The 23,652-nt window shown below is 40.5% G+C and overlaps 1 protein-coding gene across 2 annotated transcripts; it reads left to right on the forward strand.

The window, feature by feature from the left end:
• Nucleotides 1–355: 355 nt before the first annotated feature.
• Nucleotides 356–23,614, forward strand: zgc:172182 (coiled-coil domain-containing protein 89). 2 transcript variants are annotated; one of them, XM_048599465.1, is made up of 7 exons: nucleotides 356–469; nucleotides 6,397–6,869; nucleotides 7,618–7,748; nucleotides 8,255–8,391; nucleotides 9,188–9,264; nucleotides 13,146–13,251; nucleotides 19,992–23,614. In XM_048599465.1, exons 1-7 carry the CDS (start codon nucleotides 413–415, stop codon nucleotides 20,076–20,078), a joined length of 1,068 nt encoding a protein of 355 aa, XP_048455422.1. In that variant the 5' UTR covers nucleotides 356–412; the 3' UTR covers nucleotides 20,079–23,614. The 2 variants fall into 2 exon arrangements, with proteins under 2 accessions (XP_048455422.1, XP_020382383.1); XM_020526794.2 differs by having other exon boundaries at nucleotides 13,146–13,245.
• The last annotated feature ends 38 nt before the right edge of the window (nucleotides 23,615–23,652 follow it).

Below are 23,652 nucleotides of genomic sequence, written 5' to 3' on the forward strand. Positions count from 1 at the left end.
ACTTTTAGTGTGTTCGGACAGTTGATGCGATTGATAATTAAGAGTGCTCATCCTCTCTGACCTTCCGCATGTTCACTTCTTCCAACTGAGGTGCACGAGTGACATACACTGGTTCTGAACTGGTAATCCTGTAAGACGCTATAACAGAGCCCTGGGTATATAAAACAAACTCTCCATCTGAAATAGCAACAACTGACTGAAAGAGCCTCGAAGGCATATTACGGGTATTATTAAGGGTTCGATCAGCCTGGAGGAAGCTGGAAAGTCGCCCCTGATGCTGTTGTTGTTGGAGGAAGTCGATCGCTCGCCGTATCGCAATTCCGAGCTCCGCGAGCTGTGAGGACCAGCCGAGCCGCCGTCCACCGCGTGTCGGTTGCTGCGGGCAACCAGCGGCTGAAGGTAAGGGGGAGCCATGGAGCGGCAGAAAGCAGCCCGGGACTTCAGTCGGTTGGTGGAGGACAGCAAAAAGGTGAGGGGTTGGGATGGACGGCCGGGACACCGGGATGGCAGGCGGACCGCAGTCCCGGTCAGGCTAAAGAGCCGAGTGACCACGTTCGTAGCAGATGAGAAACACGAGCCACTGCAGGGATGCTGCAGGGTCGTGGGGAAGGGGAAGGGCCTCTCCTGCCGGTTCAGGTGATGATGCGTCTGCCGTCGGGCGGGCATCAACCATCTCAGGGCACGATTGAAGAAGGGGAAGAGACGTCCTGGAAAAGCTCAGCAGGGCTGATAGTATCCGTGGAGAAAGGCACGAGTTTATTTCAGGTCAAGGGCCACATATGCTGTCAGACCTTATGAGTATTTTCTGCTTTTATTTTAGATATCCAGCATTTTGCGTCATGTTGTTCTACAGTTGTCTTTGCTAACGTTGGTTCCTTAAATAATGTCAAAAGCGATGAGTTAATCACTGGTTTTTGCTGCTTGTGGGATGTAGCTGTGCGTATATGTGTTGCCACCTCTCCTACATTTCAACAATATCTACCTTTCAAAAAGGTACTTCACCTAGAAAGTGCTTTGGGTCAGCCTGATATATTAAATGACTATTCTTTTTTTCATTACAATGGATTTGGGGAACATGGCCCTGACTGACTTAAGGGCAGCTGACAAATCATAGTGAAGTTCGTCTAAGATCATAGAATCCCTCGAGTGTGGAAACAGGCCATTTGGCCCAACAAGTCGACACTGCCCCCCGCAAAGAGCATCCCACCCTGACTCATTCTCCTACCCCTGCATTTCCTCATGTCTAACCTCAACATCCCTGGACACTACAGGCAATTTAGCATGGCCAATCTACCTAGCCTGCACATCTTTTAACTGTGGGAGGAAACCCACAAAGACACAGGGAGAATGTGCAAACTCCACACAGACATAAGTCACCTGAGGGTGGAATCGAACCTGGGTCCCTGGCGCTGTGAGGTAGTAGTGCTAACACTAAACCACCATGCTGCCCAAAGTTAACCAAGTTCACAAAATAACTGCAGAGCTGGGTTTCAGATTTCACAGTATCTGATGTCTTTAGGTTCAGTAGCAGCGGAGCAATTTCCAAATCACTCACTGCTTCAAGACACAATGGTACACTTTCCATAATCTGGCCACATAGGCTCTCAGTCAGAATTAAAACATTTTAAGATGGTTTCATGCAGGATTTCTTGTCACATAAAATGCATAAAATCTTTTAAACACAAGTTTTTCCCCAAGCTGTCCTTCATCTTTAAGGCTCAGTGTGTCTCCTGACACTTATGTAAAGATTTGAACAATAACAGCAACTTATATTTACATACAAACATACAAATTAGGAACAGTAGTAGTCCACTCGGTCCCTCAAGCTTCCCCATTGTTCAAGATTGTCCCACAAGAGCAAAGATTATTTCCACATACACCCTAACGAGACCAAGATCTTATGTTTCAATGAAGTTGCCTCTCATTCTTCTAAACTCCAGCAGATAGAAGCATGGCCTGTGCAACTTTCCCTCATATGCAAACCCATTCAAGGAATGTGTCTAATAGATCTTTACCGAACTTTTTTCCAACGTATTCACATCCATTCTTAAATAAGTAGCCCAGTACTGTACACAGTATTCTAGATTTAGTCTCACCATTGCCAATATTGAAGCATAACCTCCTTACTTTGAAATAATTTCCCTGGCAAAATACGATAAAAATTTAGCTTTTCTAATTTTTGTTGTACTTGAATACAAATCCTTTGCAATTTGTGTGCTAGGACACCCAAACCTTCTGCATCTCAGAGCTCTGTAGTAATTTTTTTTATTCTTCTTGCCAAAATGGATAATTTCACTTTATTTTAAAAACACATTATACTAGATTTGCTATATCTTTGCCCACTCATTTAACCAATCGATATCCCTTTGTAGCCTCCTTATGTCTTCTTCATATCTTATTTTCCTGCTTATCTTTGAGTCATCAGTGGATTTAGTAACCAAACCTTTAGAGTCATAGAGCTATACAACATAGTGGGCCAAACGGCCTGTTTCTATGACTATGCTGACCGACAAACACCAAACCACACTAATCCCATTTACCCGCACTTGGTCCATAGCGGACTGTGCCCTGGCATTTTAAGTAGTCATCCAGATGCTTCTTAAATATTGCAAGAGTACTTGCCTCTACCACCCTCTCAGGCAGCACATTTCTATGAAATCTACTACCCTCTGGATGAAAATTGTTTTCTGAGATCTCGTCTTACCCACTTACTCCTCCCCTTAAACTTAGGTCCACTGGTCTTAGACACATCTGCCATGGGGAAAAGATTCTCATGATCTATTCTGTCTCTCAATTTTGCATACCTCAATCAGATCCGAACTCAGCCTTCTCTGCTCCAAAGAAAACAAACCCAGCCCATCCAGTCTCTCCTCATCCCAGGCAACATCCTCGTGAATCCCCTCTGCACCCTCTCCAGTGCAATCATGTTTTTGATTGTATGGAATGGAGTGAACCTATTGAATGGTGAAGTTTCAGGGAGACCAGAATTGAAGCTGCCTGGCCTGCTGTGTACCTCCAGCTCCACACTGTGTTATCTCAGAATTGAACGCAGTATTCTAAAAGTGGCCTAACCAATGCCCTGCACAGCTGCAAGATGACTGCCTAACTCCTATTCTCAATGCAGTGACCGATAAAGACAAGTGTACTAAACATCTTCACTACCCTGTCTACCTGCAACTCAGCAGAAAGAAACTATGAATCTGCACTTCAAGGTCTCTTTGTTCAGCAACACTCCCCAGGACCTTACCATTAAGAGTATAAATCCTGCCCTGATTTGCCCTGCCAAAATGCAGCACCTTACATTTATCTAAACTCCATCTATCACGCCTCAGTCTATATACCCATGTGATCAAGGTCCCATTGTACTCTGGAGGTAACCTTCACTGTCCACTACACCACCAATTTTGGTATCATCTTCAAACTTACTAACTGTACCTCCTATATTCGCATCTAAATCGTTTATATAGATGACAAAAACCAGTGGACCCAGTATTGATCCTTGCAGTACACTGGTGGTCACAGGCCTCCAGTCCAAAAGTAACCCTCCACCATCATCCTCCATCTCAGATCTTTGATAGAATTTTGTATCCAAATGGCTAATTCTCCCTGTATTCTATGTGATCTAACTTTGCTAACCAGTCTACTATGTGAAACCCTGTCAAACGCCTTACTGAAGTCCACATAGATAATGTCTACTGCTCTGCCTTCAATCTTCTTTGTCACCTCTTCAAAAAACTCAATCAAGTTTGAGAAATAATTTGCCATGCGTAAAGCCATGCTGACTATCTGTAATCAGTCCTTGCCTTTCCGAATAGACTTACATCCTCAGAATCCCCTCCAACAATTTACCCACCACTGACATCAGGCTTAGCAGTCTGTAGTTCCCTGGCTTTTCCTTACCACCTTTCTTAAATAATGGCACTACATTAGCCAAGCCCCAGTCTTCTGGCACCTCACCTGTTGCTATTGATGATGCAAAAACACAGCAAGGGGCCCAGCAAACACTTTGAGTTTCCCACAAATTTCTAGAGTACATCTGATCAGGTCCTGGGGATTTATCCACCTTTACGCATTTTAAGATGTCCAGCACCACCTCCTCTATAATATGGACACTTTTCACTATTTATTTCCCCAAGTTCTCTCGTTTCCGTATGTTTCTCCACAGTAAAATACTCTTTAGTATCTCACCCTTCTCCTGGGGTTCTATACATAGACAGCCTTGATCTTTAAGGACCCTATTCTTTCCCTAGTTACTCTTGTCCTTAATGTATTTTTAGAATCCCTTTGGATTCTCCTCGCCCCTATCTGCCAATGCTACCTCGTGTCCCCTTTTTGACCTCCTGATTTCCTTCTTAAGTACTCCTACTGCCCATAAACTCTTCCAGGGATTCACTTGATCCCCGATGTCTATACTTGAAATGCTTCCTTTTCCTTGACCAGAACCTCAATTTCTCTAGTCATCCAGCATTCCCTACATTGACCAGCCTTGCCCTTCACACTAACAGGAACACAGTCTCTGGACTCTCATTATCTCATTTTTGAAGGTTTCCCACTTTCCAACTGGCTTTACCTGCGAATATCTGCTCCCAATCAGCTTTTGAAAGTTTTTGCCTAATTCCATCAAAATTGGCCTCCCCCCCCCCCCCCCCCCCCCCTCAGAACTTCAACTTTTTCATCAGGTCAATCATTTTTCACAATTCTATTACTTTTGAAATAGTATGATCACTGCCCCAAAGTGATCCCCCACTGACAGTCACTTGCCCTGCCTTATTTCCCAAGATTAGCTCAAGTTTTGCTCCTTTTCAAGTAGGTACATCCATGTACTGATTAAGAAAATTTTCTAATAAACAATTAAATTCCACTCCAAATAAGCCCTTAACACTATGGCAACGCCAGTTAGAAAAATAAAACCCTACCATTACAATAGATAACAGACCTCCTTACAAGTTTGCTTCTCAATTTCCTGCTGCATATTGTGTGTGTGTGTGTGTGTGTGGGGGGGGGGCGCGTGGGAAGTAAGGTGATCATCTCTTTGTTTATCAGTTCCACCCAACTAACTTCACTGGACGTACTCTCCTGAAATATCATATTACAACATAATGTTATCCGAATCCAAAAATGCTACTCGTATGGGAACTATACCCTGGAACATCTCATTGCCAGTCCTGTCCATCTCAGCCATATTTTTGTAAAAGCTATGATAGCCTAGTCCCATGTTCCCAATCCTGCCCCGAGTTCCTCTGCCTTACCTGTCAGGTCTCTTGCGTTTAAATAAATGCAGCTTAATTTATCAGTCCTACCTTGTTCTCTGCCTTTCTCCTGCCTGCCTTGATTCTTTGACTTGCTCCTTTTTTCAGCTGCGCCAGCCTCAGACTTATCTCCTTTCTCAACTATCTGTCTGGGTCCAAAATATTACTATCCTCAAAGACCTACTTTTTTAACCTCCTGCCCAATTTCCTATATTCTCTCGTCAAAATCGTCCTTTTCTCTTCCTGTGTCATTGGTACCAACATGTACAATGACCTTGTCCTCCTCCTCTGAGGATATTCTGCACCCTGAGACATCCTTGACCCTGGCACCAGGGAGGCAACATGATTCTGATGTCTCACTGTCAGCCACATGATTGTCTGTCTGTGCCTCTGGCTAGAGAGTCCCATATCACAATTGATCGCTTGGAACCTGATGTACCCCTTATTACAGTAGAGCCAGTCTCGGTAGCAGAAACCTGGCTGTCAATCCTAAATTCCCCTGAGAGTCCATCACCCCCTATGTTTGCAAACAACTGTGCTGTTTTAGAAATGGGAATAGGCATAAGAGACTCCTGCACTACCTGCCTACCTTTCCTAGAGGTATCCTATCTCCTCAACTGTATCTGCAGTTTATCTACTTTCCTGAAACTGCCATTCATCACACCCCTGGCTCCTGTAAATTCCCAATTGCCTCTAACTGCTGCTCCAGCCAATCCATGTGATCCAATAGGATTCACAGCCAAACACTTCCTGCATACATAATTGTCAGGAACATTAGGGAAAATTTCAAATCTCCCACATCTGACAGGAAGAGCACACCACTTTATGAATGGCCATCTTTGCACTCCAACAATCTACAGACCCAGAAAATAGCACAGTGTTACTGCTTTAAAAACACTGTTTGGGGATAACTTAGTACCCATGTTTTATGTTGAAAAAAATTTTAAGAGGCAGATCTCAATAAAATAAATACATAAGAACACTGTTGTAGATTTACAAAAATCGTTAAGACTTATGCTTCTTTAAAATGACAATTTTTTAGCTGGCGGTAGGAAGCATGTGACCATTGGAGCTATTGTGACAACATATAACATTTTAAAAATATTATGTTTAATGTGAAACATTCAGGACATCTTATATTGTTCAGGAAATTGATACAGTGCAAATTGCCTTAGAGAAACTACGTGGACTCTCTCAAGATGACAAAACAGAAAATGCCTTGTTACGATCTCGAATAGATGAACAGTCACAACTCATCTGCATCCTAAAGCATCGAGCAGATGAATTCTTATTGCGTTGCCAAGCTTTGGAGACAATTAATACTGAGCTGGAGAACCAGCACAAGGATCTCAAGCAACAATTAGAGAGCCAACTCAAGCAGTCAGCTCAGCTAGAAGCACGATTCATGGACCTGGCATTCAATCACCAAGAAATTATCAAATTCAAGGATGAATATAAGAGTCAGAACACGGAGCTCAGAAAGCAAAATGAAAAACTCCAGAGAGAGAATGAAAGTATTTTCTGTAAAGCCCTGGGTCAGAAAGATGATGAAATATTGAAGCTCTCTAATGAGTTGGGAAAATGTTTAAAGCAATGCAAGGCACTCGAACAGGAATGCAAGTAAGCAATATGAATGATAAATTATTAACAGCGTATTCTGAAATTAAGTATAAATAAGTAATCTGTTGTTATAACATTAATTTTAAAGATTGTATCAGCGTGGATCATGATTTAAAAGAATGCTCAAATGTCCAGTTACTATCAGGTACGCTACTAAATGCCTACCCAAGCAACTTGCTGGTTTTCCCACCTCTGCACCTATCCCCAGAGTCCTCATGAAATTCCAGCTCTTACTTTGGTAACTGTCCCTACCTTTCCAATATGGCCTGTTGGCCTTCTTGATTAATTGTGTGGATTGTATCCTCCCACTGAGGGGACCCTAGAACTTAGGGGAATGATGTATGCGAAAGTTTACCTACCATGATCTTTATATTTATAAAGAGGCAAATGGGATTGAATGTAATTGTTTAAAATTACAATAGATTTGGACAAATTGGATTCAAATACAATCATTTAATATTAAGAGAATCTAAACACAAGGAGCACACTTATAAATTAAGGACAACAAATAAAAAAATAGGAAATGTAGGAACAAACCTTTTTATTGAAGGAGCACAGGTATGTGAAACAATTTACCATCATTGTCAGGCTGTTGTCAATACATAAATGCAGGGTTATCCAAACTGTTGATGGATGCCTGACATGGTTTTCTTCTGGCTGCACTCATACTGTTAATTGATGTCATGTTTTTTTGGGTGATTCACTAAAAACTAATGATTTGATTATGTTTGTTGTTCCTGTATTTCAGTGACATAACACTGAATTTACAGAGAAAAGAAAGTGAGTTCTTGGAGCAGAAAACCAGCACAGAGAAATTTTATCTGAATGAAGTGCAATCATTAAGAGCAAAGCTGAAAGAATCAGAAGATCGATGCAATGGTATGTATTCAAAGACATATGCAATACTATATTATATGCAATTCAATTTATCAGAGTAAATCTGAACAATTGGAATAGGATACTAGGAATATGTACACTAACATTTAAGAAATGACTTAAATCACCAAGAAATAAACTTTTCATGCAACCTTTACTCATATTTACCAGGATTTACATTTTAAGAGTTCCTTAATTTTGAAGCATTTGACTGCTTTGTGTAAGTGGCAATGCACATGCACTATTCGGACTTTGAATCACCACCTTAAAATAATTTTATTGATTTACAGTTTTGATTGTTGATTATTGATTATAGTTTTAGGTAGAATTGAACAATATTTTAACATGATTATGACCAAAACAGGCCTTTTATTTTTGTACCTTTTCCATTTGGACTACTTAGTTATAAAACAGCATACTTGAAGTTGCAAACATATATCAAGGTGAAAATGTGACTTGATACATTGATATTTGTACCTTTCTAAATCGGAAATGTGGGCTATTTTAAGTGGCTGAACTGAAGCAGAAAGAAGCTGAAGAAAACAGATGTCATGAAGAAACAGAACTTCACCATAAATTGCATGAACTGTCCAAGGAGAAGGAAGAACTTCTGACACTTTCCATGCAGCGAGGGAAAATAATACAGGTTAATTTGAATATAAAAGAGAATATCAATTTAAATTACGGAAAAAGTAGCTTCTAATATATATTAATAATTCCTAGTTTATTCCTTATATTCCTAAGAAACAAAGCTTAAATTGTTTACATTTTTAAAACATTACCATTTGTTTAATGTCCTGTAAAATTGCGATTGGTCAGAGGGTGCAGCCTTTTATACAATGGATCCATTAACCTCTGCAATTGCCATTTCTATGCCCAAAGATAGAAGTTTTTGAATCAGCAACATACTCGATCCTCCAATTCTCCCTCATCTTGATATTACCTCAACAAAACTATTTGGATTCCTCTGCTGCTCTCCTGGTCAAGTTTGCTTTTGCATTCATACCTTTCAAAAAGAATGATTAATTTTCTCTTTGTAGAACTTTGTCATTTGGGTACCCAGGATAGTCTCTTTCCTTATTCTTTCACACAAATTATTTTTTATTTTTTCCTTCTCCAAACACAAAAGGCATTTCTTTTGATATTCCCATTCTATCTTTTCTTTTCTCCTGTTTGTTGGGATGCATTGCTGTTGTAGTTCAATCATCAGAGATGCATTCCTGTCTATGCACATAGTAAGAGTAGCTTTGTTCACATAGGCAGCTGTTCTCAAACTTCTTCACGATAAGCAACAACATTTCAAATGTTCTTGTTTTAGTGTATGAACTTTGGTATATTTCAGAAGAGATTCTTGCGGATCTGCTGATACCTGTGAATACATCAAGGAACTTTTACTTATTAGAAGTCTGATTTCTGTATTATTGTAACTTACTGAAACATAGGACAAAGAAAAGAATGTTCAGCAACTGGAGGAGAAATTAAGATTAGCAGAAAAAGCAAGACAGGAAGCAGAAGATCGGTAAGGAAACTGGAAAATAAACAATTTACTGTAAGACCTACTATTGATTAACATTAAAATTTCTGAAATTTTATGAAACTTAACAAGTTTACAGGTTGCGATAATTTTCAGTTTTCTTGTGTATGTATTTGCAAATGCAGACATTTATTAATTAACATTATGTATCTATAAGCATTAAATAATACAAGCTTAATGATACTTCAGATAACTACATTAGTGAGCGGGATCATTCGGGCGCTATATCATCCAAGTATCCCTGCCCCCTTCTATCTGTCCTTTGACAGCCTTTTATTATGAAATAATGTTGTTTTATAGGGCTCCAAAGTAGCTAACACTGGCTTGTCCTTTTCCAGTAAAAATTAGCGCTCAGCTTCAGTTTTTTGATTGTCGTTTCTATATCTGTTACTTTTCACAGCAAGAAATACTATTAATCTATACAATGAGGGTAATCCTTAACGTCCTTTTGGGCAGGAGTGTGGATAAGGTAATATTGATTATAATTACAGGGTATTACAAAATAGAAAAAGGGCCATTCAACCCATCATGTTTACACTGCCTCTCTCAAAGATCTCTTCAAATAGTTGTATGCCAACTCTCTTTCATAGCCCTTCAAGTATTTGTGCAATTGCCCTTTGCAATGGATTCTTGAACCTGTTTCCAGCACTGTCCTTTTGATATCATAAGTCAATACATGGTGTTTCTTCCCCTTGTGATATCTCTGGCTCATTTTTCGATTACTTTGCATCTGTGTCCTTGGATTACATATCCTTCTACCATTATAAACAGTTTCACCTTATTTATCAAAACTATTTGTATTTTGAACATTCTATATCTTCCCTTCATCTTTTCGGCTTTGAAGAGAACAATCTCACTTTCTCCAAACTTTCAACATAACTGAAAACATCTCACGGAACAACTCAGTAAATCTCTTGGGCACTTAAGGCTTTGACACCTTTCCTAAATTGTGGTGTCCAGAATGGAGTGCAATACTTCAGCTTGAGGTTGAACCAGGGTTTTATTGAAATCTAACATAACATTGTTACAGCATTGACTGCAAAAACAATAGCTTATAATAGGCTTCTCAACTTGTCCTACTGAAGTGACATATGTGTACATCCCCATGTTTTTCTATTCGTGTGCTTTCCAAACTGTAACATTTCATGTACATTGCCTCACTTCATTCTTTCCACTTAAATTTATCTGCAACTAAAAAAGAAGTGATCAAGAAGGCATACATTATGCTTACCTTCATCAGCCAGGGCATCAAATATAAAAGTTAGCAACTTATGTTACAGCTGTATAAAACTTTAGCTAGGCTACATTTGGAATACTGCATGCAGTTCAGGTCACCACAGTACCAGAAGGATGTGGATGCTTTGGAGAGGGTGCAGAGAAAGTTTACCAGGATGTTGCCTGGTCTGGAGAGTTTTAGTTATGAGAAGAGCTTGAATAAACTCAGATTGTTACCACGGGAAAGACTGAGGGGTGACCTGATAAAGGTCTACAAAATTATGAGAAGAATCGATAGGGTGAATAGTCAGAGGCTTTTTCCCCCAAGGTGGAAAGATCAACTACAAGAGGGGATAGGTTCAAGGTCAGAGCAGGAAGGTTTAAGGGGCAAGAGCGAGGAAAATTTGTCACAGAGAATGATGGGTGCCTGGAACGCACTGCTAGTGGAGATGATAGAAGTAGGCACATTAGCAATGTTTAAGGCACATATTGATAGACACATGAACGGGAGGCGAACAGAGGAAGAGAAACCAAGCATGGGCAATACGTATTGGGTCTAAATAAGCATTAGGAATCAGCACAGGCTTGGTAGGCCTTAAGACTTATTCATGTGCTGTATTGTGTAACATGTCTGACCCTATCTGTCAAGTTACTATATTTCCAAAGTTTTTGAATCAGAGTTTAATATGAAGTACTGTATGTCTATGTCCATGTAGTGAATATATATCAACAAGATTGAGAAAATGTGCTAGACTGATTTTTTTCTTAAAGACACCCTCCCAATCAATTATGATTATCTTGGACATAGAATGGGAAGGATCTTTCTTCTTCAGAAGAAAAGTTAAAAAGATTTGAAGTAATTAGTAGATTAATTGGAAAGGAGATCAGAAAGTTTTCATGATCTTTTCAAAATACTTCAAGATGCTGTGAAGTGCTGTAAGTTATGGGCTATGGACTAAGAACAGGAAACTAGGGTTTGGCTGAATCACTGTTTTTCAATCAGCGCAGATACTTTGGGCCAAAAGACCTTCAACTGTGCTGTAAATGTTTTGTTTCCAAGGTGCCAGTACTTACTCCTTAGTGCTACCCACTACACTCTTCCTTCTCTTTTGAGAAATAACTATTCAAAATAACTACGGTTTTCTGTGCCTTAACCAATTTTGTATCCATGTAGCTATTGTCACTTTACTCAGTTTTCAATTTTGCTACCTGGTCTATATTATGGGAATTTATCCAACACTAGGGGACACTCTTTCTACACATCAACCATACTAAGCTCATCAAATCTTCTTGTTATTTCATTAATGCCCACCCCGGTAGAGCCCTCTTATACCCATAATCCTAATCCTCAATACCCACCCATATGCTGCCATGGACCCAATACCTGCTTACCTATCCCATGACCACTCATCTAGTACTCACTATGTAGAGAGCTCTTGAGCCTTATAATAAAATGTTTTTGAAGTACATGGAAACCAGCAAAATAAACAGTCTGTAAATATTAATCTGAAAATAAACCATTATCCTATTAAATAGTCATAAAATGCCAAGAAACAAGTTATTCAAAATCTACTTCAATAAGTGATAATCCCATTAAGTGGCCAAAAGAAAAACTGTCAAACTGCCTGTCTCTCAGGAAAGGGCAGAAGTTCTTGAATTGAGTCCCACCTCCTATTTTTAAAGCCTGCCTAATATGGGTTGGTCCTTTGTTGGTTGGGGAAATCTGATTTATTAACTCCATTTTCCTGTCGAGAAATGCTGTCTGAAATATTGAGCATTTCTAGCATTTAGTGGTTTTTATTTCCGATTTCTAGCAGTTTTTTTTTGCATTTTATTAGTTCTTAAACAGTAGCATATGCATCTTAGTAGAATAGTTGAGTTTTAACATATTGAGACAGTACCTCATGCTGGAAGATTTCAATCCATCCAAATCCTTTAGGAGATTGTCCCACATTCCATCTTGTCAACTTAGGTCAACTTAAATAATTCATTTTCAAACTTTAGACAAAAAAGGAGTTGCAACTATTTTTTAATGGAGATCAACCAAGAAAAGCAAGGATGGAGTAAGTCACAAAAAAAATCTGGAAAGAAAACCTATTTATTGTGAGATCCAACAATGTCTCAACTGAAGCTTTTATGAAATTAATATTTTGTTGTGAAGCTATTATATTTCAATATACTTCCCATTTGTTTTGAACATAATTAATACAAAATGAGAAACTATGGGTGCAACCAACAGTATTTAAATCACAGCTGCTATAAAAGTACATCATTTTCTGACTGTACGTTCCCTGAATCTCATTACCAGGTCAGCTCATAAAAGAATGCAGGTTCTACAGCAAAGTGAGCATAGACATGGGAGGTTTTCTCATTCTTTTTCATGGTTACTACACAACTTGTTAATTATTTAGGAGACAATAGAAAAATATTACCATCAAAGTAAAATTAAAATTTGTTAGGCATAGAAAGAAAATGACATGCAACTAATTTAATAGGAACTGCTCATCCATCATACAATTGTTACGTGTGTAAACCGATTCTTGACCATGAAAATACAACATTGCTTTGAATGAGAACGCTTTCAAATTGTTTGGTCAAAAATAATTGTATTTCTGTGACACGTTTCGTTGAGCAAGTGCTTTATATTTCAGGTTTCAATATGAATCTGCAGTGGTAAATTCAAATGTAAAAGTCAAGGAGTTACAGCAACAGTACCAAAAATCTCGAGAGGCTTATGCTGACTTGGAAAGGGTAAAAGTAAACTCTGGCTATAAATCTGAACAAACTTATTTTTGTTACTTGCACCGTCACATATTGTGCATTATTCTTGAAAGAGTTACACTTCCTGTCAAATATGGAGATAAGTATCTCTCAAACAAATCACTTAGAGTAAGCAACCTACTGTTTTAATCAGAAACGTGTCTGTCTTTCAAACTTAGAAAAGTGCATTTCTTTTCTAATATGAAAGTATTTTATGTTAGAGAATAGCATTTGTACATTGCTTCAAATATACCAACATTCCACTTACATACAAATATACAAAATAAGTCTAGAAGTAGGCCATTTGGCCCTTCAAGCCTGCTCCACCATTCAATAAGATCATAGGTGATCTGTTTATATCCTAAATTCCCATCTATCTGCTGATAATCTTGGATTCCCTTGCCTAACAAGAATCTATCTGCTGCCTTAAAAATATTCAATGACCCCACCTCCTTAATCTTAGTGAGGACGAAAGTTCCAAAGTTGTACAACCCTCTGAAAGAGAGCAGTTTCCCTAATCTGTCCTAAAAAGGTGATCTCTAATTTTCAAACAGCGTCCCCTAGTTCTGGGCTCATCCACAAATAGAAACATCTTTTCCATATCTACCTTGTCAAGCCTATTCGGGATCTCTTAAATTTCAAGTCCCCGTCATTCTTCCAAACTCCTGTGAAAGCAAGCATCAATCTGACAAATCTTCTCTGAATTGTTTCCAATGCATTAGCATCCTTCCTAAAGTATGGAGACTGAAATTGCACAAAATATTCGAGATATGGTGTCACTGATGCCTCATATAATTGCACAAATAACATCCTTACTTTTATGTTCAAATATTCTCAATATTCCATTAGCCTTCCCAATCACTCACTGAACCTGCATACTAACTTTGTGTGATTCAGATTTCTCTGCACTGATTTAACAATATTCCTCCTGCCAAAGTAACAACTTCAACATTTTCCCATTTTTACTCCATCTGGCAGAGTTTTGCCCACTAACTCACCCTATCTATATTGATCTACAGAGATAGTAGGAACTGCCGATGCTGGAGAATCGGAGACAAAAAGGTGTAGAGCTGGATGAACACAGCAGGCCAAGCAGCATCGGAGGAGCAGGAAAGCTGACGTTTCAGGTCTGGTCGGACCCTTCTTCAGAAATAGGGGAGGGGAAGGGGATTCTGAAATAAATAGGGAGAGAGGGGAAGGCGAATAGAAGATGCATAAAGGAGAAGATAGGTGGAGAGGAGACAGACAGGTCAAGGAGGCGTGGTTGGAGCCAGTAAAGGTGAGTGTAGGTGGGGAGTTAGGGAGGGGATAGGTCGGTCCAGGGAGGACGGACAGGTCAAGGAGGCGGGATGAGGCTAGTAGGTAGGAGATGGGGGTGGGGCTTGAGGTGGGAGGAGTGGATAGGTGGAAGGACAGGTTAGGGAGGCGGGTACGAGTTGGGCTGGTTTTAGTTTGCAGTCGGGGGAGGGGAGATTTTGAAACTTGTGAAGTCCACATTGATTCCATTGGGCTGCAGGGTTCCCAAGTGAAATATGAGATGCTGTTCCTGACCTTTGGGTGGCATCGTTGTGGCACTGCAGGAGGCCCAGGATGGACATGTCAACCAAGGAGTGAGAGGAGACAATAGTATCCATCCAAAAGCTACACTGGCCGTATCCACCTGGAAACCGATATCCATTTCAAGCCTACCGAGATGAGGTATTCCACTCCCGGACATCCCAGATGTCCTTGTTTTTCAAGGACCGCAACATCCCTTCCACGGTGGTCGAAAACGCCCTCGACCGTGTCTCTTGCATTTCCCGCAACTCATCTCTCACACCCCCTCTCCGCAATAATAACCAAAACAGAATCCCCCTCGTCCTCACGTACCACCCCACCAACCTCCGGATCCAATGCATCATCCTCCGACACTTCTGCCATCTGCAATCCGACCCCACTACCAAAGACATTTTTCCCTCCCCATCCTTATCTGCTTTCCGGAGGGACCACTCTCTCCGTGAGTCCCTTGTCTGCTCCACACTCCCCACCAGCCCACCACCCCTGGCACTTTTCCTTGCAACCGCAGGAAGTGCTACACCTGTCCCTACATCTCCCCCCTCACCCCCATCCCAGACCCTAAGAATGCCTTCCACGTCAAACAGATGTTCACCTGCACATCTGTTAATGTGGTATACTGTATCCGCTGTTCCCGATGTGGCCTCCTCTACATTGGGGAAACCAAGTGGAGGCTTGGGGACCGCTTTGTGGAACACCTACGCTCGGTTTGCACCAAACAATTGCACCTCCCAGTCGCGAACCATTTCAACTCCCCCTCCCACTCCTTGGACGACATGTCCATCCTGGGCCTCCTGCAGTGCCACAACGATGCCACCCGAAGGTTGCAGGAACAGCATCTCATATTTCGCTTGGGAACCCTGCAGCCCAATGGTATCAATGTGGACTTCACAACTTTCAAAATCTCCCCTCCCCCGACTGCATCCCAAAATCAGCCCAGCTCATACCCGCCTCCCTGACCTGTCCTCCCACCTATCCACTCTTCCCACCTCAAGCTCCACGCCCATCTCCTACCTACTAGCCTCATCCCGCCTCCTTGACCTGTCCGTCCTCCCTGGACCGACCTATCCCCTCCCAAACTCCCCACCTACACTCACCTTTACTGGCTCCATCCCCACCTCCTTGACCTGTCTGTCTCCTCTCCACCTATCTTCTCCTTTATCCATCTTCTATCCGCCACCCCCTCTCTCCCTATTTATTTCAGAATCCCCTTCCCCTCCCCCATTTCTGAAGAAGGGTCCAGACCTGAAACATCAGCTTTCCTGCTCCTCTGATGCTGCTTGGCCTGCTGTGTTCATCCAGCTCTACACTATATTGATCTACATCCTGGTTTTATCATCTTCACATCCTTTCCTGTTTTAGGTGACAATGCTTTTTTTTCCCGTTAGTCACTCATGGGTTGGGGGGCATTGCTGGCTGGGTGAGCACTTATTTGCCCTCGAGAAGTTGCCTTCTTGAATCGCTGTAGTCTGCATGCTGTGAGTAGACCCACGATACCATTAGGGAGAGAACTCCAGGAGTTTGACTCAACTAAACTGAAGGAACAGCGATCTATCTTCTGGTTTGGAATGGATTTTGCAAGTGTTGATGTTCCCATGTATCTGCTGCCTTTGTCCTTCTAGAAGAAAGTGTCTGTGGGTTTGGAAGGTACTGTCTGAAGATTCTTGGTGAAATTCTGTAGTGCATCTTGTAGATGCCACACACTACTACTACTCAGTCTCGGTGGTGAGGGAGTAGATGCATGTGGATGTGCTGCCAGTCAAGCGGACTACTTTGTCCTGAATGATGTCAAATCGCTTACGTGTTGTTGGAGCTATACTCATCCAGGCTAGTTGGGGTGAGGGTGATTCCATTACACTTTTGACTTGTGCCTTGATGGACAAGTTTTGTTGAGTCTGGAGGTCAGTAACTGTACAGGATCTCTAACTTTTGACCTCCTGGTCGAAGGGAAAGTGTTTATATGGCTACTTGAATAAGATGATTAGTAAAGGACTTTTCCCCAGGGTAGGAGAGTCCAAAACTAGATAGCATTGATTTAAGGTGAGAAGAAAGATGTGAAAAGGGACCCAAGGGGCAACTTTTTCCCCATAGAGCGGTGCATGTACGAAATGAGCTGCCAGAGGAAGTGGTAGAGGCGGGTATAATTACAATATTTAAAAAGTATCAAGATGGATAGATGAATAGGAAACGTTTAGAGGGACACAGGCCAAATGCGACTAGATTAACGTAGAATATGTGGTCAGCATGAACGAGTTGGACTAATGGGTCTGTTTCCATACTGTACAACTCTGACCACCGCAGAATGTTTACATTGGGATAGTCAGCAATGGTAATGTAAATATATGCCTAGGAGCAATGGTTAGATTCTCTGTTAGAGATGGTCATTACCTGGCACTTACCTTGACATGAATGTTGCTGAACATTGTGCAATCATCAGAAACATTCCCACTTCTGAAGTAAGGATGGAAGATAGATCATTAGTGAAGCAGCCGAAGATGTTTGGGCCAAGGACACTACCTTGAAGAGTTTCTGGAGAGATGTTCATGAGCTGAGATGACTAATTTTCTACAGCTACAACCATCTTCCTTTGTGTTAGGTTTGACTCAAAAGGCAACAGAGTTTTCTGCCTGTTCCCATTGACTCATTTTGTTAGGACTTCTTGATGTCACCATCAATCAAATGCAGTCAAAAGACACACACCTCACCTTTAGAATTCAGTTCTTAGTCCAAACAAGAATACAAGATTCAAACGATGTCAGAAGCGGAGTGGTTCTGGTAGAATCCATATTGAGCATAATTGAGCAGGTTCTTGCTAAGCACTGCTTCATAGCACTGTTCACTACCTCTTCTATCACTTTGCCAGTGATCAAGAGTAGATTGATGGGGCAATAATTGACCAGGATGGATGTGACGTGCTTTTTTGTATACATGTCCTGGAGGTCCTATTGATTGGACAGCACCAGTGCAGATTTCCTCCTCCCGCAGACTTGTAGTGGAGGCTATGACAACAGACCATAGCAGCTGGTCTGAGTTTCCCAGCTTGGTTAAAACACTCAGTCATCCTGAGGAATGTATAGTTCTGTAGGAAAATCAAATTTCCTTCTCCGATCCACCAGGGTAAGTGCCACCATCTTGTCTCCAATACCTAACACTTACTCTTACACCAAGGATCATGCTCTACAACTACTGCCTGCAAAATCTTACCCAGTTGCTCCCACCCCAACCCCTGACATCACTAAGCTGCATGCCCTCTGCACTGCCTACTGACTTGGTCAAGACACTGCACTAGTACTAAATTTAAATAGTGGTGCCACCCACTTTCATCTCCTGTAATACATACCTCTTATTCCATGGGAAAAACAGCCACAATTAGGTAGAAGTGTTTTATTGGGGGGGGGTTGGTGGGTTGTTTTTGTGCTGTCCATCATTCAGCTGGTTACCCCAGGAGATGAAGATCCTGGATGTGATGACCCAAGCAGGGCCTGGACAGGTAATGGAGGGTGTCCTTGACTGATTGTGCCACAAAACCCAGAGTAAAGGCTTGATCTTGATGACTGAGGCATACTGCCACCTATGAACAAACTTCCTGCATTGTGTCTCTGTTAAGGAGGACAGCAGTCCTGCTACCATTATGTTTGGCTAAGGGGCCAAAATACAAAAACGCAAAGACAATACAACGTAAAGGTACAGATTCTGTGAGCGTCCAGGTAGTCTTACAGCAACTGTGTGCCAGGAGAGAAATTGAAGAGCCTGGAGATCGAACAGCCTGAACCACAGGCAGGATGCATCTCCCTGAGCAGAGTGTAAATTGCTGCAGCATTACAAATGTTATCTGCCAGTGTGGAAACATCCAATAAGTGGTTCAGATAGGAGAAGCAGGAGTGCACAATAGACAGCATGAGTTAGTTCATTCCATGAGCCAGGGTGGTTCCTGGTTTCCAACACAGACAGTTAGAACAAGAGTGCCCTGAATTGCCAGCTGCTTGCTCTGCTTTCCTTGATGTCTAGCTTATTAGCAAGTTAATGAGGGAGACTAACAACTTTTTCAATAAGTTAAACACCTTGTTAACATGTTAAAATCTTCATCCAGCATTTTGCCTCTGCCTAGGACAAATCTTGCCACAGTGCTTGTGAAAATGCATTTATAAAAATGAAGCAAGCTGATCTCAACATCAAGATGAGCCTCACCATACTTGTCACCCAATTCTGCCACACATCTTGCTCGGGCCCACATCACTCAGACCTGAAAGAAGATTCTGCTCAATTTCTAATAGTAGCAGATATTGATTAACCCACTCTCCTTATTTTACTTAAAACTGGAAGTCAAACACTGGAGATTGAGCTAACAAGAACAGCACCTCCTCTCCATTCTTTACCAAACTCCTCAATCACTTCTTGCAGTAAAACTTCCCTGAACAGCTCTTATAATATTCTATCCATTCAGCTATTCCCTGTGTGCTTATGTAGGAAAGCCTTCCGCAAGAGATTTGCAGGATAGTCCTGACTCATCCCGTAGATATTTTACTAACGTAAATCATAGTCATTATCACAGAAACAAACCCTTTGGTCCATGATCCCATACTAAACTACTCCCATGTGCCTGCTCTTGGCCTATATCCCTCAAAGTTTCCTATTCATGTACTTGTGTCTTAGATGATCCTCAGGACTTTCATTCTATATGTTATCCACCCCGTGAAAAAACTGCCCTCATGTCTTTTTTTAAAAATTTCTCTCCTTGCACCTTTAAAAATATGCCCTATAGTCTTGAAATCCCCCAGCCTAGGGGAAGACACCTACTTTTAACCCTATCTAACACAGATGCATAATCGAGAGGTTTATGTCAAGCCTAAAAGCAAATTGCACAATACAATATCCACATTCTGATTTGTTAAAGTCTAAATGCTGTGTAACATTAAAAAACAGGGGAGTGAGAGTGTAAATTAAGGCTACATGTAATGTAATAATTGCAGTCTCAAAAATCACTAAGAACAGGGTTTTAGTTGGAGATGGGAATCCTGCACCTTGTCACTCCACAAATTCTGGAATGTTGGTGTGGATGTAAAAAAATTAAGAAATATTTAATCTACAGTTACATACTGCAAATCATTCATGATTTTATTGTAATCAATGCAAATAGCACTAATTTCTCAAAAAAAGGTATTTACTAAAATTTCTTTTAATAGGAATTTGAAGCTTTCAAAAAGCACAGCAATGACCTGCTAACTAAAGAAATGGAAGTGAACGAAAAAATACGTCACCTGATTGACTGATGCCAAATTTCTACACATTTGTATTTTACCTTGCATTTTACAATAAGTTGACTAAAATTGTTCTGTGTACGAACGGTTATAGTGACCTAGTTTTGCAAGTTTATTTCCTCCATGCAAATACTATACGTAACAGGTAAAATGCAGTTTTGGGGTCTTCAGATGCGGTCTTTCCTATTTTTGTGCTGAAACCAATCATTGTGGTTCCTATTGCTTGGTCACTGCAGAAAACTATTCATAAAGCAATAGAAAATGAAAAATATGTTCCAAGCTCAGCAAGTCTCAGTCTAAAGATGTGGTGAGTGTAAGAATTTTCAATCGGAAGATAAGCTGTTATTTGAATGAGAAAAGTTGTATTTTTATTGCAAAACTTGATTTGAAAGCAAGTATTCAAGTTGTTATTTGTTTTAAATTATGTTCTTTAAGGGCAGGAAAGAATTTATCCCATGCACCTGTAGTTTTACTGTAATACTAATTGCATGGAAAAACCTAATACAGGTAGGTTTTACAAATTCACCTGCTGTTTTATCCACATAAAATACTGCATCCTGCTTATCATTTTAGACTCCAATGGATTTTTCCCTCCACATATCTATCTACAATAATACTTGTATTCAATTGATCTACTACAACAGGAACATTTCATTTTAGCTATAAATACCTCTTATTAACCAATATGCAAGTGTAAAAAGCTTATTTAATTCCACGGATGGCAATGGAACTAAATATCAGGCAATGTATAGAATGGGTAGCTGTCCATTTTGCCACACCATCTCAAATGAATTTCAAAGTCTTGACCTTTTACACAGCAAGGCATAACATTTTCAGAACTCAAATTTACATCACTGCAAAGTATCTTGCAGCCAGAACCAATAACTTCAAGGCCTTTTGACCTACCAGCAAAAAGTCTTCCTTTTCAATTTTCATCATGTGCTTCAGCATTTGCAATCCGGTTGCCAGAAGTGGCAATACGCAGGAGGCCTGAGAACAACTAGTTTGTTTGTTTTACTAGCAAAAAGCCCTGCACCTAATGCAGGCACAAGCGTTGCTTGACACATTTGGAAGCAATTCAGAAATTCAGGGCAACGGACTGGAGATGGATTTCCTTGTAGCAACTGGAAGTGAGAAGAGGAAAACAGGCACCAAAATAACCTTCAAAACAGATATCAAAATTTTGTTAATGCTTAAAAGTAGGTAGGTACTATACATTATAAAACCTGGAACACTTCAGTTGAGTTAGAATCTCTTCTATATTCTCTTAAGTCAGTTAAGGTGGAATGGTGTTCCTAGAGCAGGTAAATCAATCACCGTGCAGTCACATCTGGTGGAAAATAATTTGCGACGAAAAAAAAAAGGTTCAACTATGATGTTTCACAATCAATAGCCTGGTAATAATCACAATATAAACTCATAACTAGTCAGGTTTCTAGTAGTCAAATCTTACTTTAGCATGCAGTGTTCCAGAAAAGTGGGGTTTGTTAAACAGGAGTTATGCCAGCTAGCTGCTGGGCAGAATGGCAGTTCTGGTAAAGTAAAAAATAGAAAATAAATTCTGTTGTGGGCATATCTTATTTTGTGAACTGAAATGGTCGCTAACCAAGATACTTTTGTCAATAGTGGAAATAGTACCAAAATGAAAACAACACAATTTGCTGGAAAGTCTCAGCAGGTCTGGCAGCATCTGTGGAGAGAAATCAGACAATGTTTTGGGTTCAGTGACCTTTCTTCGCAACAGTCCTAAAGTAGATTAGGCCTAAAAGTTGGAGGCGGATAGAAATGGTCTCCAATCATGGTCACAACATTTGCAACAGACAATTCTAGGAGGATCTCTGCCACAGGTGGGTTTAGGAAGTTGTTGCAGTTTGCCAGAGTAGAGTAATTTCTAACTTAAGAATGTGTATTGTCATAACACCTATCCATAGTCAAGCAGATACATTATTCAGCTAAGTGCTGTGGAAGAAAATTGTGCAGTAAGCTAATAGTGTGGCTTACCATTCTATTTTCTTCCCATTCTACCTGGATTAAACTTGTGAAACTTCTGAATTCCACTAAGTGGAACTTCCAATTGTGTGTAGTCTTGTTTTGTCCAAAAATACATTCAACATAGTCAAATGATAGTACTGATTCTTCAAGTATCAATCTGGCCCAATGGAGGTCATAAAGACTAGTGGTAAAGCACCTTGTCTGAGGAGATTGAAACTGTGAAAGAATACAGTCTGTACATTTTTAAAACTTAACATTCATCCTTCAACATCCTGAAATGAGGAAGGGTATTGGTTATTATAGACTGGTCACAGGTCTCTTGGAAGGAATAATTGTTTATACAGCATCACTTCTAGCAATACCATTGAATTAATGTATTATTCCATGACATTTGCCACAATTGGCATGAGCCACAAGTAGTTGTCTACCACACTGCCTGCCCAAGGAAGTCAACATGTTTGACATGCTGTTATGAAACATCAAGGGGTCCAGAATTAACATTAAGGACATGCAGGCCTAATTCCATCCAACTACATACCACTTTGCCATCACATCTGATCTTTTCCTCGTATTGGGAGTCATTTCCACAATTGGTTTGAAGACTCCAACATTGGCCAGAATGTTGGATTTGGTACATTCCCATGAGGCTGTTGCAAGCTTAGTTTGTAAGAATATGTTCAGGTGTAAGTGAGCAGGTTGACTGGTATCAGTGTACCTTTGTCAATGTAGTGGTTTATTTGATTCACTGACTTCTGTGGTGATCTGACACAGCTAAGTGACTAGGACTCATGATACAAGGGGGTGTAGAACAATGGGTTCACAGTACATTAGTGTCCCTTCCTCTGCACCATGTTTCAAGACCCACTGCACTAGTAATGTCTCAACATGATCTGAGCAGGTGGATTTAAAATCTTAACTTGATTTGGGAATCCAACAAGATTAAAACACTGCTCATGCAAGTCGGGGTGGCTCGGAAGTTAGCGCAGTTGCCTTCCAGCCTTGGGTGACTGTGGAGTTTGCATCTTCTCTCCATGTATGGATGGGTTTCCTTCCAGTCTAAACATACAGGTTAAGTCAATTCTAAATCTTAGTCAAAAGTAAAGTTGTGTGCATAGGAGTTTTCTTTCAAAAAGCTAACATTTACTCCAGATTATTCATTATGATAGCTGCTTCTGAAGACTTGAATACATTTAATCCAAAGGGTTTGCATTTCTGTGCAAGTTTGAAGTTCACTGTCTTAATGCCACAAGGGGCATGTCATTGTTTAAGACATTCCAATTCAAAACCAGTCAACTACATTTAAAGTGCTTCAAGTATGGACATATTCCACCTCTAGTCAAGGAAAAGTAATTTAATAGTTACCCTTAAACTGGAACTCACTTCATATTGTGATTCACACCCAGTTTTGTTCACTCATTACATGTTTACCAATTCAAGTTTCCACATTTAAGACTTCATCCTTTGACATCTGTTCAATTTACATTTGGCCTTAAATTTTATACTGCTTCATCAATGCCTGCAGTAGCTAGTCCTCAAGCTCTCCAGGTCTTTACTGAACTTCCAAAATGTTCTTTTAAAAACATGGATGATTTAC

This window comes from Rhincodon typus, chromosome 7, assembly GCF_021869965.1.
Source record: "Rhincodon typus isolate 14 chromosome 7, sRhiTyp1.1, whole genome shotgun sequence".
Lineage (NCBI taxonomy): Eukaryota > Metazoa > Chordata > Chondrichthyes > Orectolobiformes > Rhincodontidae > Rhincodon > Rhincodon typus.